Source organism: Malurus melanocephalus, unplaced genomic scaffold (genome assembly GCF_030028575.1).
Source record: "Malurus melanocephalus ecotype Western Australia unplaced genomic scaffold, MMel_1.1 scaffold_2, whole genome shotgun sequence".
NCBI lineage: Eukaryota > Metazoa > Chordata > Aves > Passeriformes > Maluridae > Malurus > Malurus melanocephalus.
In genome coordinates, this window is record NW_026623234.1 from 4,563,789 (window position 1) to 4,579,634 (window position 15,846).

A 15,846-nucleotide genomic window follows, 5' to 3' on the forward strand; every position below is an offset into this window, starting at 1 on the left:
GCCCCCTGTGTGCTGTGCCACCCACTCCTGGCTGTTAGACACAGGCATAATCATACAGGAATCKTCTGGGTGCTAGATGAATAGATGATCTGGCTCCAGTCCAGCCAAGACACAGAATCCTGTCTTGCCCTTTAGCCAAGCAATGATGTCATCAAGATACCTGTTTTATTCCTATACAGCTTAGGTCTTTGTATGTTACTCTGTGTAATGGAATTGGAAACCCAAATGAACTTGAGGCCTTTTATGTATGTTCTTGGAAAGATAGGTGGTGAGTGAAGAGGTAGGGATTTGAGTCCTGGAGAGTGACTGAGCTAAGGGAGCACAGAAGAGCTTCAGAAAAACCTCCTGGCTTGTTCTTTGTGGTTTTGTTGGTTGTCAGTGGTGGGTAGGAGCAGTACAGCACACAGACTGTATAGTGTTTCCCTCTATGGAGACACTGCTGTAACTCTGCAAAACATGAATACTTAATTCTTGATTAGGTACAGGAAGTGCTTTGGAGCACATTTCTTTCCCCCTATCTCCCAGTGATGTTATGAGGAATTAGGTACCGTTTTGTGATTTTTTTAGATGGAGAAAATGTGGCAGAAACTGAATTGTTCAGGCAATACAGGTAGTCAGTACTCCCTACACTGTTCCACTGGAGGTGAACTGTGCATCCAGTGCTGTGGAGAACAGCAAAGCTATCCTGCAGGGATCCCCATAATGGTAGGCCTGTAAGGGTCAGTGGTGCCAGCTAGTGGTTGATGGGAAAAAGGGGATGTTCTCCCTCCTTGTACTGACAGTTCCTGGAGTTAGCTGATAAGGTGTGTYGAGTTTTGCTCATTCAGAAATATTCCTGCCGTGTGGCTGCCTGAATAAGAAGCAAAAGCAAAGAAAGTGAAATCATGTAAGCTGTTCTGTGAACTGGCAGCTGATAAATGAGATCTGAATCACCATATGCGCTCCTTCAGGAGTGGGGTACCTTTCCTATTTAGGTTGATCCATTTCTTTTCCTTGCCTTGCTTCTGGATCTCTGAAATCAAGTCAAATTCATTTATGGAATTTGTCACTTTTCCTTTTATCAAAAATATTTTGCACCYTTTGGTTTCCATGCAGCTGGAACCTGACGCTCAGTGTCTTGTGCCTGCCCAATTCCAAATGCACATTTCCTCTCTGACAGAGGYTGTCTGAAGGCCAGGCATCAAACATTTTCTCTACAATACTAAGCTAATGTTTTGCAGAGCAGAGATGCCTGGGGCTGAGAATTGGGATTTCTGTCTTCCCATTCCATCAGTGAATGTCTGTGCAGTTTGAAAAGTTATRTCTTCCTTTGGTACCATTCCTTTAGCCTTAGATCAGGGATAGCCTTTATCCCAGGATATCATCAGATTTGATCTATAAATCTTTGTGAATCCATTAAGTTAACCCAGAGCCCTTGAAGCCAAGTCTGCAGAGGATTCTGAGCAAGACCACATAGTTTAATATAGGCAGCACTRTTTTATGGAGCTGTGACACTTGCCCTCCTGCAAGCAATGTCACTGTCACATCTGTGACAGACTGCTCTGCTGTGCAGGAATGCATGTGCAGTCTTTACCAAAAGTGTGACTTCAAGGAGGGAGTCAGGCAAGTGCCTCCTGAGGATCAGCTGCATCCAGAGTTGTTGCAGAGCCCTAGTTTAGAATACTGGGGTGGTGTCATTCAAAATCTGCATGTTGTTTACAGCAAGTAAAGACAGGCAGTAATTACGTTTCCTGCCAGCCACTGGGAAGGAGCAAAATCATAAAAGTGTTTYTCAATCACAGAGAAAAAAGCAACTAGTTTGTCCAGACACAAAAGGTTGAAAAGGGAACACAGAGTAGCTATTCCAGACTTTACAATCTGTGGCTTAAGGAGAAATTATTTTTAAAACAATCTTACTCCAGTGAAAAGGTATAAGATGAAGTTCCCAATTTCTGTGTGCTGTTGAATATTATCATATATCAGATCAGATGGTTCCTAAGTTTCACTGCCTGCCTGCTGAACTGATCTGGCATAACTTGCACGTCTCATCAGGCTGATATGCTGTACTTGTATCTGTCCCACGGCCTTAGGATAAAATTCTTGTGCATGAGAGATCTGGAGTTTTAGCATTATTTAATTTTTTCATGTATATGTTAGAAACCAAGTTCAGCTGTGGAATAAAYAGTGTTTCACCTGCTGAGACTGGACCTGAATTTGTCATTTTGGTGCAGTGACTTAACATGTGGGAGAGAGCATTTTTTTTTATCTGCTTATTTTCTCATAATGAAAATGAGGGATTGGACTGATGCAATGGAGAGGAAAACAGTTTGATAATCCTGTAGGCTTTTAGTGGATTTTTGTTACCAACTGTAATAATTGCCATATTTTGTGCAAATCTCCCATTTGTGTCTCTTGAACCTAGAGGGATACTCTTGTAGATGTGCATATTCATATATTCTATGTTTACACAGACCTCCAATTCATGCGCTGCTCTTATTTATCTTGTAGTTCCCAAAGCACATAAAAATACTTGGTTTTTTTTTTCACTTGCAGTATGCTTCTGTACTGAATCTACTGCTAGTACAAAAATACTCTAAATTTCTCCAGGATCTACTTTGAACAAGCATGCCTATACTGTCCTTTGCCAAAATTCAGTCACCTGCTGTGTCACTGCTAGCATTGCAAGTCCCAAGTTATTCCTGTCTGCAACAGATTTATGTTCTGTGACTTCTRGGTCACATTTTATGTTCAAAGTTATATTTGGAACTGAATTCTAACTGCGATTATTTGATTTCCCCATTGAAAAACAGAAACAACAACAAACCTCCCACATAACAATAAAAAATCCTCACTAAAACCCAAAAGAAACCCCCAAGCTAAAAGGACTGGTAAAATTTGGTTTGGAAATGTTCCCTTACACCCTCTGCTAGGGTTTCAGTAGCTAGACAAGAGTAGAACCAAAGAGGTCTCTGTGGTTTGCCCCACTGAACTTTGCACTGCTAGCACTGGCATGTGAGAAAACCCTCCTGCAAGCTGGTAATATGAGTTTTTGGTTTTTTTTTAACTTGTACTCAACAGGAAATGAAGTGCTAGTACCATTTAAAGTTATCCAATCAGCTTTTGTATCTCTTCTCTTCTTCTTGCTTGGTTTATCTGTTCTCTTCCTGTTCAGCTACTTATTTTCATCTGTTTAGCAAGGGCTGAGCTGTTGCTGGTTCAAGAGGATTGGCTGATGAGGGGAATGATGTGTGCAGTATAAATAATCTCTGTCTGTATGTGGTTTTGTGCAGAAGGCAGATGGAACATGTAACACAAACTTCAAAACTACAAAGACACAGGAGCAAGTTCTACAGGTTTTTGTGGAATTCATTGAGGGCAACACAACTATTCTGGTGAGTCTGAGCTCTTCAGGTGCACTGGTCTTGGACCAATGCATTTGTCTCAGAGCCATGCTTTCTTTGGTACATGAAATATGAATTAGACTACCAAGGAAGTAAGTGGTTTTGATTTCCAATTGCACTCAGGAGATGGGGTGGACATGGGGACTTTGTGGATTGTGAGAAGTTGCCTGAGACCAGTTCTGTCAGCTCTTGCCATAAGCTGACCCCAAAAGCCTTATGATATCAAAATGTCATTCAAACTAACTAAYTTATGGGTTGCCATCAGCTTCAACCATGGGCGTTAGATGCATTGGATGGGTGATATCTAAGTAAGGACTGTGTTGGCAGGAAAACTTGCGATTTGGAATTTCAGTCTGGAGAGGATAAAACCAGAGCGTGGAGGCAGGAAGTGAGATTGGTGACTAGCTGTGCTCCCATGTGTGAAATTTATCTCACAGAGGAATTCCTGTGTGCTAAATCATGGGTAGCACAGCAGGCATGTGGTAGATGGCATAACACATCTCTTGTCTTTGGAACTTCAAAGGATGCTGTAGTGTTCTGCTGCAGTGTGGGAGCTGTTGTGAAGGCAGATTAGTCCCTCAGGAGGAGCGTGCTTGGTAGCTCAGGGCAGCATTTAAAATCTGCACTAAAGCTTTATAAATTAGGACTTGATTCTTTTTATCCCCCCACTGCCCCTGCCATGGTTGAAGCTCCTTGTCTCTCTAACACAATATATTTCTTTTCACTTTGGGGAACTTGAAAATTTTTAATTTTTTGACACCTTTTTCTCTTTATTAAAAAGAAAAAAGAACAGTTGCAGAAATCCTCATGACATCCAAATCAAGACAGATAAATATGCTTGGTGTAACATGCAGCAGATGAACTCCAGTCTGTTAAATCACTATGAAAGCTTGAAATGTATTTTCAGATTGACTTTCAAATGATGAACCTGTTGTTTTGAAGGACCTCTAGCCTAAAATAAATATGGTCTCTTCATTATATTGACTTGCAAACAGATCATCTTTATTCAGTCTTCAGTGAAATGCTTATGGGTTGGTTTTGGTTTCTCTTCTTCCTCCAGAAAAAATACCTCAAGCGTCTGCAGGAGATTAATGTCATTCTTGAATCCTCTGATTTCTTCAAAAGACATGAGGTGAGCAGTAAGTGTAAAGCTGTGGAGGTGCATTACTTCTTTGTTTGATCATTCAGGTGTACTTCAGAACAGCCTTCTGTATGAGTAGAAAGGGGTTTGCAGAAGAAAGCCAGTACATTTTGACAACACAGGTACCACAAGGCCTCCATCACAATGATACAGAAGATTGAACTAGTTGAGGAATGATAAATCCTCCTGTCTTTATGACATCCCAGCACTGGGATGTGGCTCTAGGCCACTGCACAGAATAGTTAATTAGTATCAGTTTCCTRTGGTTTCTCTAATCTCGGTGTGCTCCAGTGGGACTATTTACTGAGGAATGGCAACGTGGAAGCTTTTGTTTGGTACAGYAGCAGTACAGTAGCATTCAATTGTAGTTGGACAATGAAGGCTGTATTCGTTACAATGGATTTATGCTGAAATACCTTTTAATTCTGCTGTGCATGTTCTGAGTGCTCTGCTGTGCAGAAGCATCATTAGCCTTGGAAGTTCTGCTTGGTAACAGCTCAAGATTTTGAGATTAGATGTTTTATTTTACCTTACTGATGTCCTCTTATCACTAATGATATTTTTGTTAATCATGGGTCGTCATCTGTCTGTGAAAGGAGCTACTGGCCTTTGCTGAAATTGTTCCAATTGAGACCTGATGCTAAGTAAGATGAAGAATTGCTTTTCTTCCTGTTTTCTACTGAGTTCCATTTCTTATCTACACACCAACTTATAGTTTACTGATTGATATGGTTATGCAAACAGAGCGTGTAAATCATCAGTGTATAAGTGCAGCCCAAAAGTCTGTTGGGTCACAGGTGAGCTGAGGAGATGATCTTCTTAGCAGGAAGTGCTCAGTGATGGGGAGGGCTCAAGATGTATTTTTAACCACATTGTCTCAATCTGTCTTCCAGGTCGTCGGAAGTTCACTACTTTTTGTACATGATGGCAGTGGGAATGCCAATGTGTGGCTCATTGATTTTGGAAAGACTACTCTTCTTCCTGATGGGCAAACACTGGATCACAGGATCCCCTGGCAAGAAGGCAACAGGGAGGATGGGTACTTGTTGGGATTGGACAATTTGATTGGCATCTTGGAAAGCATCACTGAAAGATGAGTTGAGAAAGGCACAAAACTTGCAGGGCTTCTCTGTAACTTTCTGCTTTACTGAAGTAGAAGGAAACTCAGTTAGAAGGAAACCTTTAACTCCAAACTCCTGAGGTCGTCAGTGCAGAGGGAGCTGCATCCAGAACCCAGCAGTCAGTGATCAAAGTTACTTTGCATCAGCCCTCTATGAACCTAAATAAATCGCTCCAGATTGGTCTGTATTGCACCAGACGAACTTGAGACTGGTCCTCAGAGAATGAAGATCTCCATACTTGGGAATCACACCAGCATGAGTCAAGAGGTCTGTGTCATAAACCAGAAAGATTCTGATTCCTGGCAAAATGGGACTCCAGATTACTTCTTAGTGAACCAGGGCAAATGCTTGGGGATTCAGGGCAGGAAAAAAACAATTTTTCAGGGAACTGCATAGTTTTGAAACCAGATTGTTTTTCTCCTAATTCCAAGTCCTCTTGCTCCTGGGTACACTGCAGGTTGGACCAACAACTTCTGCTGCATTATGTTACAGTGTGAGCAAGGTGCAAGTGGGTGATAATCACAAGAAACTGGGAGCAAAGAAAGACAGCAGTTTGTAGTGGCTTCATGTGGCAAACTGCTGGTGACCATTCCTCCTCTTCCCCACCTAGTCTTGCTTCTACCCAAGAACAGCCTTGGCTTTTTCTGTAGCTGCTCAGGAGATTACAAATACTCTAGGGAGAGAATACAGCCTATTGTCTCAAAAAACATTTGACTTTTCAGATGGATGGGCTGTTGGAAAGTTAATAACTTGGAGAGAAATGGTAGCTGAACTGCAATTCTGAAAATCACTGATGATCTTTCACAAACTGGTCAGGGATCTGTTTTTTTCGAAGGCTTGGGTTTTTTTAAGGATAAAACCCCTATATGCACACACTAGTAGTCAGCAACCCGTGTGATCTCTTAAGATCATGGTTTGACTGTCTCCTAATGCACGTGACTTCTTGGCCACATTCCTGTTCTCAAATATGATGCTGCCACTGATGTGTATAAACCGGCACAGCAATCAGGAAGGTAATGTTTCTGCATTCACAGCTTTCCACAATCATGTGATAATTCCCAGGCATCCTTCCTCCAAGGTATCAGCTGTTAACTCCAGGAAGTTTGGGTGAAGGAATATCAATATATTTCCCCATCTGGAATCACAGGGTGATATGTGTTTAATTCTTTTGCTGTGGTCCAGACACCACCACAGAAAATTCAGTTTTTAGGTTAAAATCAAGGAAGATTGAATTGTTTTCTTGCAATGGCTTCACATATCTTCTCCATTGGTTGCCTCTAGTCACTGGAACAGTTTTTTAAATACTGGCAGTTGAAGTACTATCATTAGTCACATGTTCACTCACATTCTGTGTTTTAGCATTAATAATGTGGTAATGCAGTTTTCACAATGCAGGTAAGAATTACMTTACCAGTTGGTGGTTAAAGCCCTTTCAACATCTGAAGGTAGTAATGCACAATCATCAGAAATTGCTGTCTTATGCTGGTATCCTGGTGCTCAGGAGAGATTCTGAGATCTTTAGCTATATGAAGTTGACTCCACATTTGGGAAACTGCTGTTTCMATAATAATTGTTATCATGAGCAGAAAAAGACCATATAGAGTCCAGATCTAGAATGAAATCTGTAATATTTGTAATTCAAGTTGAAGAGCCTAAAACAATTTCTGAAAGGAGTTCCTTTGGGTAACACACTACGGTATTAAAAGATCAGTCAGACTTAATTACTTTTTCATCTAAACTTTTTCTCTAAACAAAACAGCAGTATTGAAATTGAAGTTCAGTTGTGACACAATAGTTAGAYGACGTACAGTAGGTATTCTCTAGGAAATAATGACGTGGAAATATTTCATCTGARACCAGAAGTTGTCTGAAACTGGTAATTACTTTTGCAGTTCACTGCAAATTCAGATGATTTCTGTGGCCTTCCAGAGTCTCTCTGTTTTATATTTATGATAGTACATTAATGAATTTTTCACTTAGAAGTTTCAGAGCGTTTACATTGGGGTTTTTTGCAATGACAATGAGCACAGATTGTATCATTCCAGATGCCTCCTAACTTTTGAACTGCTATGAGATGAGAAATGAATTTGTGGTGAATTTCATACAGTTTAAAAAAAAAAGAAGTATTTCTCCTTTTCTGCAGCCAACAGGTAAGCCACTGGATAGCCACTGGAGAATAGCAGTGCTTAAGGAGAATAGCAAGTAAATAGGTCTCACAGGCAGGACTTTAATGAACTGCCTTTTTATGAGACTGCAATTGCAAGCTGTCCTACCATAATTAAAAGGAATTATAAAAGAAATAACATCAAGATAGAACTCATTTAGTGAATTAATTATCAGAGTTAAATTTCTTTTTTCTTTTACCACACATGTGAATCTTTTGCACCACTGTAACTATTTTCTGGAGGAGAGATCTAAACAGTGGAAGTTGGTGCTCAAATACCAGTTGAGATTTTAAGACAAACCTTTACAATGACTGTCCAGTTCTAAAGGAAAACTRGAAGGGATATTGTATGAATAGCTAAAAAAAAAACAACTCCTGGTAGCACCTGGATGGGTTGCAGTGCATGGTCATGGGGAAAACATGGAGRAGGTCTGTTCCACTGCAGTAGCTGGAAAGGTCAGAGAAAAAGGAAAATCTCTGCTATAGCAGACACAGATCTGGAAACTCATTCTAGAAGAAGTATAGTTCTAGCAATTTAGTTTTGGAATGGCTCTTTGCCTTGCTAGGGAATTAGAAAAGAAGAAATCACAATCATCTGTTGCTGTTGCGGGAAAGGAGAGAAGGAGGCAGTTTTCCGTAGCAAACTGCAAGTGYAGGACTGCAACTGAGCAGTGGAGCTCTAAGGAGCTGAGGCTATGAGCTCAGGAGCAAACTGCCCCAGAGTAAGTTTTAGATTCCTTTCTCATCAGAGGGCACAGAGCCCCTGTCTTGTGGAGACACACACTGGCTAGTGTGAGCAAGCAGTATGGCCTTCTTTCACTGTGGGGTAAGTTGTCTAGAATAAGCTTACATTTGTCAAGAGGGTCAACATGATRCATGTGCACAGGCTTGTAACACAGGAGGAACTGATGCATGATAACCAAGGAATTTGTCTGTGTGCAAGGCCAGAATGTCGTTCATTAGTGCATCTGCTGAGATAGTGCCTCACTCTGGAGATGCTGAGCTTGTGGGATTCCATGGCAGGGTCAGAGATGCTGGACTAGAGGCACTTTGGTGCTGGACAGGTGACKTGTGACTGAGGCTCCAAGGTCTTTAAACTCACTAGTTAGATGCAGCAGTGCTGTAGCTGCTGCATTCCTGTGTGAATCAAAAAGTAGGACTAGGACTTTTCTCCCTCAGCKTTGTCATTGACTTGTTTATTTTTTGGCCTTGGACTAGGCCAAGGCCTATCCTAGGCATTGTTTTGTTCTGATTTTACAGATTGGAATAGACCTACTTACCTCGTGGGAATGGTGTGAGGCTGTCCTTCATTATTGCCTGCAAGCTGCTGTGAGATTCTTTGGAGGAAGGTGCAATATAGAAAGAAATGCACACWGATCAGATAAGTTTAAAAATTAGGGTGTTGAGGCCTTACAGGGATATAGATTTGGCTGAAATCTAACCAAAGTGGTAAAAATTAAATCCCTCTAAATATTGTACAGAGAGAAATTCACTTAACATCCAGTTCTGGTTAGAGGGAAAGATTTCAATGAGAGTTGGACCAAACCCTTACGTATYTCAGAGGGCTTTTGCTACTTTTTTATTGCTGTTGTTATTATTTGTTATTCTTAAGGTACTAAGATCAAATGGCCTCTATGATCCACATGCATCCGTTCTGAACACTACAATGCAATGCTGACATTGACTGTATTGGATGAGTGTGTGTTACTCTGAAGTGTGTATGCTACTAAATAAATKAGATTGAAGGAAAAAAGACGTCTGCTGTGATCTGGTCATGTGAGAATATATCTTTTCTTCAAGAATTTCTTAGGGAAGGGAGAAAAACTATTTATTTCAATGTTACTTTTGGTTTTAGTCTTTAGCATCTGGTATTTCCTAAAGCAAAATGGGTTCTAAGACATCTGGAAGCCAATGTAGGAGCTTGGTTCCAAAACCCATTGTCTATGTTAGCTTTAGAACCTGATTCACACAAAGCCTGTCAGCTTCCTTCAATGTAAGCTCTGTCTCAGAAGAAATCTCAGTGAATGGCCTACGCCATATAAAAAATGTGCATCAAGAGGCACTTGTCAGACTTGGAGCACTTAACTGTTCCCCCAGACAGTTTTGCATGGACACAGGGAAGAAGCAGTCAATACTCCAGGACTGGAAGCACTCCTCAGCAAGACAGAGTGTTTTCTTACCTGTGTGCAAGGAGTACTTAGAAGAGAGGGAAACAAGTAACCACCATTAAGTGTCTCTTTATTTTGTGTTGCAAATATAGAAGTATACACTTGTCTAGCTTTAAATTGCATAGAAGCAGGTGTGTCATCTATTTATGTACAGTAGTCACCCAGAAAGGTAAGTTGGCAGAAGTGCTGCCAGGGTCAGAGGTAATGACAAATCAAAACCTATTCACATAAATGGAAAAGTGTGATGTGATGGGAAGATGTCAGGCATGGGATCACTAAGGTCTCTGTATAGCATTAAGAAGGGTGGACAGACAGGAGGAGAGAGCACAGCCATGCTGACAGGAGAAACTGTCTCACACAGCTCAAGGGTCTGAGGAGGTGTGGTCCCTGGCTGACAGCTGTGGAGATGCAAATACAGTGGGGGAAACAGTATTCCCAGCWGCAGCATTTTCTTCTCTTTTAGGAAAGTAGGGGGAGTGTTTTGGAGGTGGAATAAGTTACACTTGCAAAAGCCCACAACTGTTTTATCAGCCTCGGAAAGAATTCTTAGTACACTCCTGCCCATGGGCAAATTAGTTGACAACTTAGCTCAGGAAAAGGTTTGATAYGAGGGATGACACCTTAAATCTGCAAATACAAAATTCTGTTTGAAGGAAAAAATGAAGACATAAAACATTTTTGCTGAGGAGAGAAAGGATAACAAATCAGAAGCAGGAATATCAATAAATGTGAAAAGAAAACAGAGAAAGACAAATTGAAATTTCCGTTGTTTCATCTTTTGCAAATCAGTCCCTTTAAGGGACTGTAAGTATGAGGTTGTATGAAGCAACATAAAGTACTAATGCTAAACACAGTCAAAAAACAACTATATAGGCACAATTACAAAACCAATTTGGTAATGTTAAAAGACAGACACCTAACAGGAAGAGCAATTTATATTAACTATAAATGTCTGATGCTGCAGTAGGGAARTGTTGGAAGACTTTTCACATGGTTTACAGGACTGAATGAATCCCAGATCTGCTCACGTCATTCCTCTAGGAAACAAAATTGGGTTTTAGCTTCCAGTTGSCAAAGTAATCTAATTTTGATACTATGGGTTTAACTCATTGATTACRCACTAAAAATGTCTCCTTAAAAGGCAGTTTCAAGCAAGTTATACTTTGCAGTGGTAGYAGTTGAGCACTACAAAATCTCTGATTGTACAAACAGTAAGTTTCAATAAGGACTGAAGGTTGTAATGTGTATCATTGCAATCAAGATAAAATGGTTTAGACAGCATGTAGCATTCAGCATCACAACAGGAGCAATAATAACATTATTTCCTCCAGGATATTAATTAAATATTCATTATCTGTGTGGATTTTTAAGTAGCATCTAAAAAAAGACTGTTATAGGTCAAAGATTCATGGCAATACGCAACAGAAGATCATTCCATTTGAGAGAGTTAAGAGCTTGTACAACACTGAGGTTGCTAATGCAGATGCTTCTAAAAATCCCAGCTCTTTTAGCTGGGATTTCATTTGGTACCTGCAGCTCCATGTCTTGTCTTGTTAGAAGAGACTGCATCTGGCTCAGTACAGCCCTGAGMTAAATATTGTTGTAAATGATCAGAGTCTGTCTTGGAAATAAATAATCAATACATGGTTACTCTACTCTTACAGTTCTCTTCAACACCCCATTCTAGATCACTCTTAGGGATAAGATCTTGGTCAGGATGGAATTCTGTTCAGTCTCAGTGCAGCTTTGTCTGTGTGCTTTGAGCAAATGGGTACCTTGATGCAGCTATTCAGTAAAAACAGGTATCTGTCCAAAGTGCTGGACGTGGATTTTGTTTATAAAGGGAAGGCGTAGCTGYAGCCGAGACTGCCCGTGGAACTGATAACAGAACTGTGCTCCCCTCTCACTTCACTTTTGAATGGCTTCCCCAGCTTTATCGCTACTGGCCTTTCTAAATTTGTCAGTTATGTTGAGGCAAATGCCACACAGGGGGCAAACAGTTGTACTCAAGCTGGGTAAGGCATATGGACAGTAGGAATCCTACCTGCTTCTCACTGGATTCTTGGGGTATTGTACAGTCACTTCCATGTTAAAAATAAAAAAATSTCTTGTGTCTGTGTATCATTAGAAGGCTGTGGGAAGAGAAGGTGGTGTAATTATCTTCCCACAGCTTCTGYATAAGTCAGTATTTCACTCCTCTCTTGACACCAGTTTCTAGCCTCTGCTGATGGCTAAGGAGAATTCAAARCAGAGTCATAATGGGCCTGCAAAAGCATGGCCATGACCACCAATTCCATGCTCGGGACAGGGAAGGGTTGAAGATGCGGCTGGCATCACATGCACTGCAGCTGAACCACGATCACTGCTGTGGCCTTATCACAGTTGCTGGCACCAAGTCACAACTGTTAGAGAGTTTGATAGGTCACCTTTGGGGGAAAAAACKACTAATGCATAAACTCAAAGAGTAACTTAATCCAAAAGGTAAGGATAAACCAATGAAATTCCTATTAACTAAAACTAGATGCATGCATTTTTGACTAGCATGTTCCAGAAGTGGCCGGTCTGAAATATGACCAAAATTGTTAGCCTCTGCAAGAGGGAAAAATGAGTAAATTTCCTGCTAAATGGACCTTTCTGCCTCATCTAACTGGGCTGTAGYAGCTTCTGGATGTAAGAGAGGACAATGAAGTAAACGTGAGAGAAGCCAGAGAACTAATGCAAAAGTAAAATGGAAAGAAAGGCATGAGGCGAGGKCATCCATCTCCCTTGGTCACTAAACCCTTCAGTCCCCACACTACACTGAAATTCACCCCACACAGAGGGACCCCTCTCTTCTGACCATCTGTTACTTTACAATGGATTTGGAATTATTTCCACACCATATGGGTCATTGCTGAAAGGTGGCCACCATCATCCTTTGTGTCTGGAAATCACRGAAGGGTTGGGGTGAAAAGGGACCTCCAAAGATCATCTAGTCCAACCTCCCTGCTGAAGTAGGTTTGTACTGCAGATTGTACAGGTTCATGTCTGGGTGGGTTCAGAGTGTCTCTGGAGAAGGAGACTCCACAGCCTCTCTGGGCTACTGTTTCAGTGCTCTGTCACCCTAAAAGTAAAAAGTTTTTCTTCTCATACTCAGATGCATATCCTGTCTTTCAGTTTGTGCCTGTTACCCCTTGTCCTATTGCTGGGTACCACTGAAATKAGTCTGGTCCCCTCCTCTTGACACCTGCTCTTAAGATATTTGTATACACTGAAATAACATTGTATAAAACTGTCCATTCTAAAATCAAGGGCCTAAAACTATAGAAAAGCATGGAACAGATATAAAGTCAGATCAATAATGCATAAACTTGTGCTGAAGATGCCTTTCACTGAGGATGGATTCAGACTCTTCACTCTYTGCTTTCCTTTACCACATCTCAGGAGTGTCCACTCTGACTGATATAAAGGACAGGAAGTTTGTGCCATCAAAGCAAACCCTCTCCTGCTAGCCCACACCTTCAGATGGTACATGCAGTGATCACTAAGCATAAAGAATGTACCAGAGCACCTCTTATCTCAGAAAGGAATGAGGGAAGCCTACAACTGGTATCCCACTACACAACTTGATCACACACAAAGACACCATATCATTTGCCACTGTAGGTTAGCAGTGTGACATTCAAGAGTGGTACAAGGACAGAATGTTTTCAAGACTGTTCAGACTTCATCCAAATTCTTTGCCTTTTCAGTCTCCTTATTTTGCAGGCTTTAAACCGTAAACATCAGTTTAGATCCTAAACAACTGAAGAAAGCCTTATAAACGAGCTGTCTTCAAAACAAGCAACTACCTTCACCAGCAAGTCTATGTGCTTGCAAGGCAAGGAGCAATTACCACCTGCTCAACTGTGTGAAGCCAAGTCATGGTTTTAGCTCTGTCAAATGGTTGAGCTACTCTACCTTCCTGTATGAAGAACATCCTAAGCAGGGTTTGCATTAGGTTTCCCTTCACTATTCCTCTCCTTTGCATTACTTTCTACCTCAGAGTATTAAAACCAAGAACACCAGCACACCAAATGCTAGACAGTTACCCAAGAACCTCAGCTTGATGCTTACTGCCATAGCACAGGGAATTAATGCTAAATATCAAAGTACTTGCAAAAATGAAGTTCATCTTAAATAAAGTCCATTAAAAGATGAAGACAGTCCATTTCTCATCATGCCAAGGATGGCGTGAAAAACCTTGAAAAACCACCTGCCCCTTTGATTCCAAGAGCTGTGAGGAAAGYAACACCACGAAGCAAGCAGCACATTTCCTTCACTATTCAAAGGAATACTATCAGCTCCGCCAACTACTGCTTTTTTAATGGTAAATGTTTTCCTCTTCATTGCTTGCTTACAAAGCACATGCTCAGAGCGGCCTGATTTTTTTTTTTTATTCTTCCTACTGCTTCCAATTTGAGCAATATCTTCCACAAGGTCTACTAATAAAACAGATGCAAATGGGCTGCTCTAYTTTTTTTCTTCCCTTATAGTGCGTAAGCATTAGTAATTCACCAGGACTGTAAAAAGGCTCTCGGGAATGTAGCAGCCTTTGCAAGTTGGTTGCTGCTGGCATCGCACACATTTTTGGACTCTTGGTTCAGGAAGAAGCACAACCTGTGTTGGTCATYATTTCCATCCAAATGCTGCAGCTGGATGTTAAGTCCATTTCTTTTCACCTGAGCAGATTGAGGAGGAGTTCTTTCCTTAGGAACTGTATTCTGAATCAGATAAGAAAWGCTATTCTTGTCCACCTCTAAGCTGGTTCAGTGGAACACATTCGAAGGACAGAGATAGAAATACAACTGTCTTTAACAATCTGGGGATCCAGAAGGYAGACAGAGGAAGCAGAACATTGCTGAGGTTAAAACTTCACCCATCTGAAGGACCTAAAGTGGAGGAAGTAGTGAGATAGGAAGCAGTGCTTCCAGACACACACATTCCCTGATCTTTGGAAGAACCATTTCTGCTATACTGGTGTAACACTCAGGTCATCTGACAGAGACAGACCAGAGTCTCTCTCTCTTGATGTTTTCTCTGTTTTACAAAAAGGCTTTTCACCTCTGTGCAGACTGGAGCTCCTTAGCACAGCTGCTCTGACCTCTGCTAAGGCTGATGGCTGGTGCTCAGCACTATAGCACAGGTCATCATAAGCATAATTTACATTGCCACAGGGGAAAGTCTGGAGTTTCACCAGTTCAATCCCGCTGATATCCAGGTGAGGGCAGTTACTTCGACTTGGAGATGCTGGAGATGCCCGAGAGCTAGGAGAACTGCAATTCCCATCAAAGCCTGAATCTTCCCGCTCTGGATTTGCTTTGAGCTTGGAGCTGGGGCTGAAGTGACAGATATTCTCCAGCACCCATGATCCATAGGTTGGGTTCCAGAGATTCTTTGTTTTGTTTTTAAGTCTGTGGGCTGATGGATTGCTGGGTTCCARCTTCTGGTTTGAGGTCTGCTGGAACCACGACCCACTGTTGAAATCACTGAGGCATGGCAGGCTGGGCCCTCGGGCAGTCCGGTTGCTCAGGTTCTCCACCAGTAGCTCTTGTGGACATTGTACAAGTTTATGCCCAGCATGGTGGGACTCCAGTGTCTTAGGTGTTGTCTGAGGTGTGAGAGAAGGGCTTACCAGCAGTGGCATTATCCCACTGGAAATGTTTGGGCGCATGACCGTACTCCCTTCATCCTCTGGTGCRGGGCTACACTCCATGGGCAGCTCAGTGTTGATCACATCAGGGTCCTGAAAAAGAGACGAGAATCTGTTACACCTTTAGGGTGACTGTCACATCTGTATTTTAAAAGAAATAGCTATGAGTGAAAAAAGCCTTTGGCAGAGGCTTGGGCAATA

At 41.5% G+C, this 15,846-nt stretch overlaps 2 protein-coding genes across 3 annotated transcripts in view; one reads left to right on the forward strand and one right to left on the reverse strand.

The window, feature by feature from the left end:
- Window positions 1–9,555, forward strand: part of ITPKA (inositol-trisphosphate 3-kinase A) — a 38,802-nt gene extending 29,247 nt beyond the window's left edge. For both annotated transcript variants that reach the window (XM_057365654.1, XM_057365663.1), the window contains 3 exons: window positions 3,270–3,371; window positions 4,441–4,512; window positions 5,415–9,555. In XM_057365654.1, coding sequence (XP_057221637.1) covers window positions 3,270–3,371; window positions 4,441–4,512; window positions 5,415–5,618 — 378 coding nt within the window. In that variant the 3' untranslated portion in view covers window positions 5,619–9,555. The remainder of the gene's footprint in view (window positions 1–3,269; window positions 3,372–4,440; window positions 4,513–5,414) is intronic.
- A 5,402-nt stretch (window positions 9,556–14,957) lies between these two features.
- The window catches only part of LTK (leukocyte receptor tyrosine kinase), a 47,055-nt gene continuing 46,166 nt past the window's right edge, over window positions 14,958–15,846 (reverse strand). Inside the window, exon 29 of the mRNA XM_057364072.1 lies at window positions 14,958–15,738. Within this exon, the coding sequence (XP_057220055.1) occupies window positions 14,965–15,738 (774 nt within the window). The 3' untranslated portion in view covers window positions 14,958–14,964. The remainder of the gene's footprint in view (window positions 15,739–15,846) is intronic.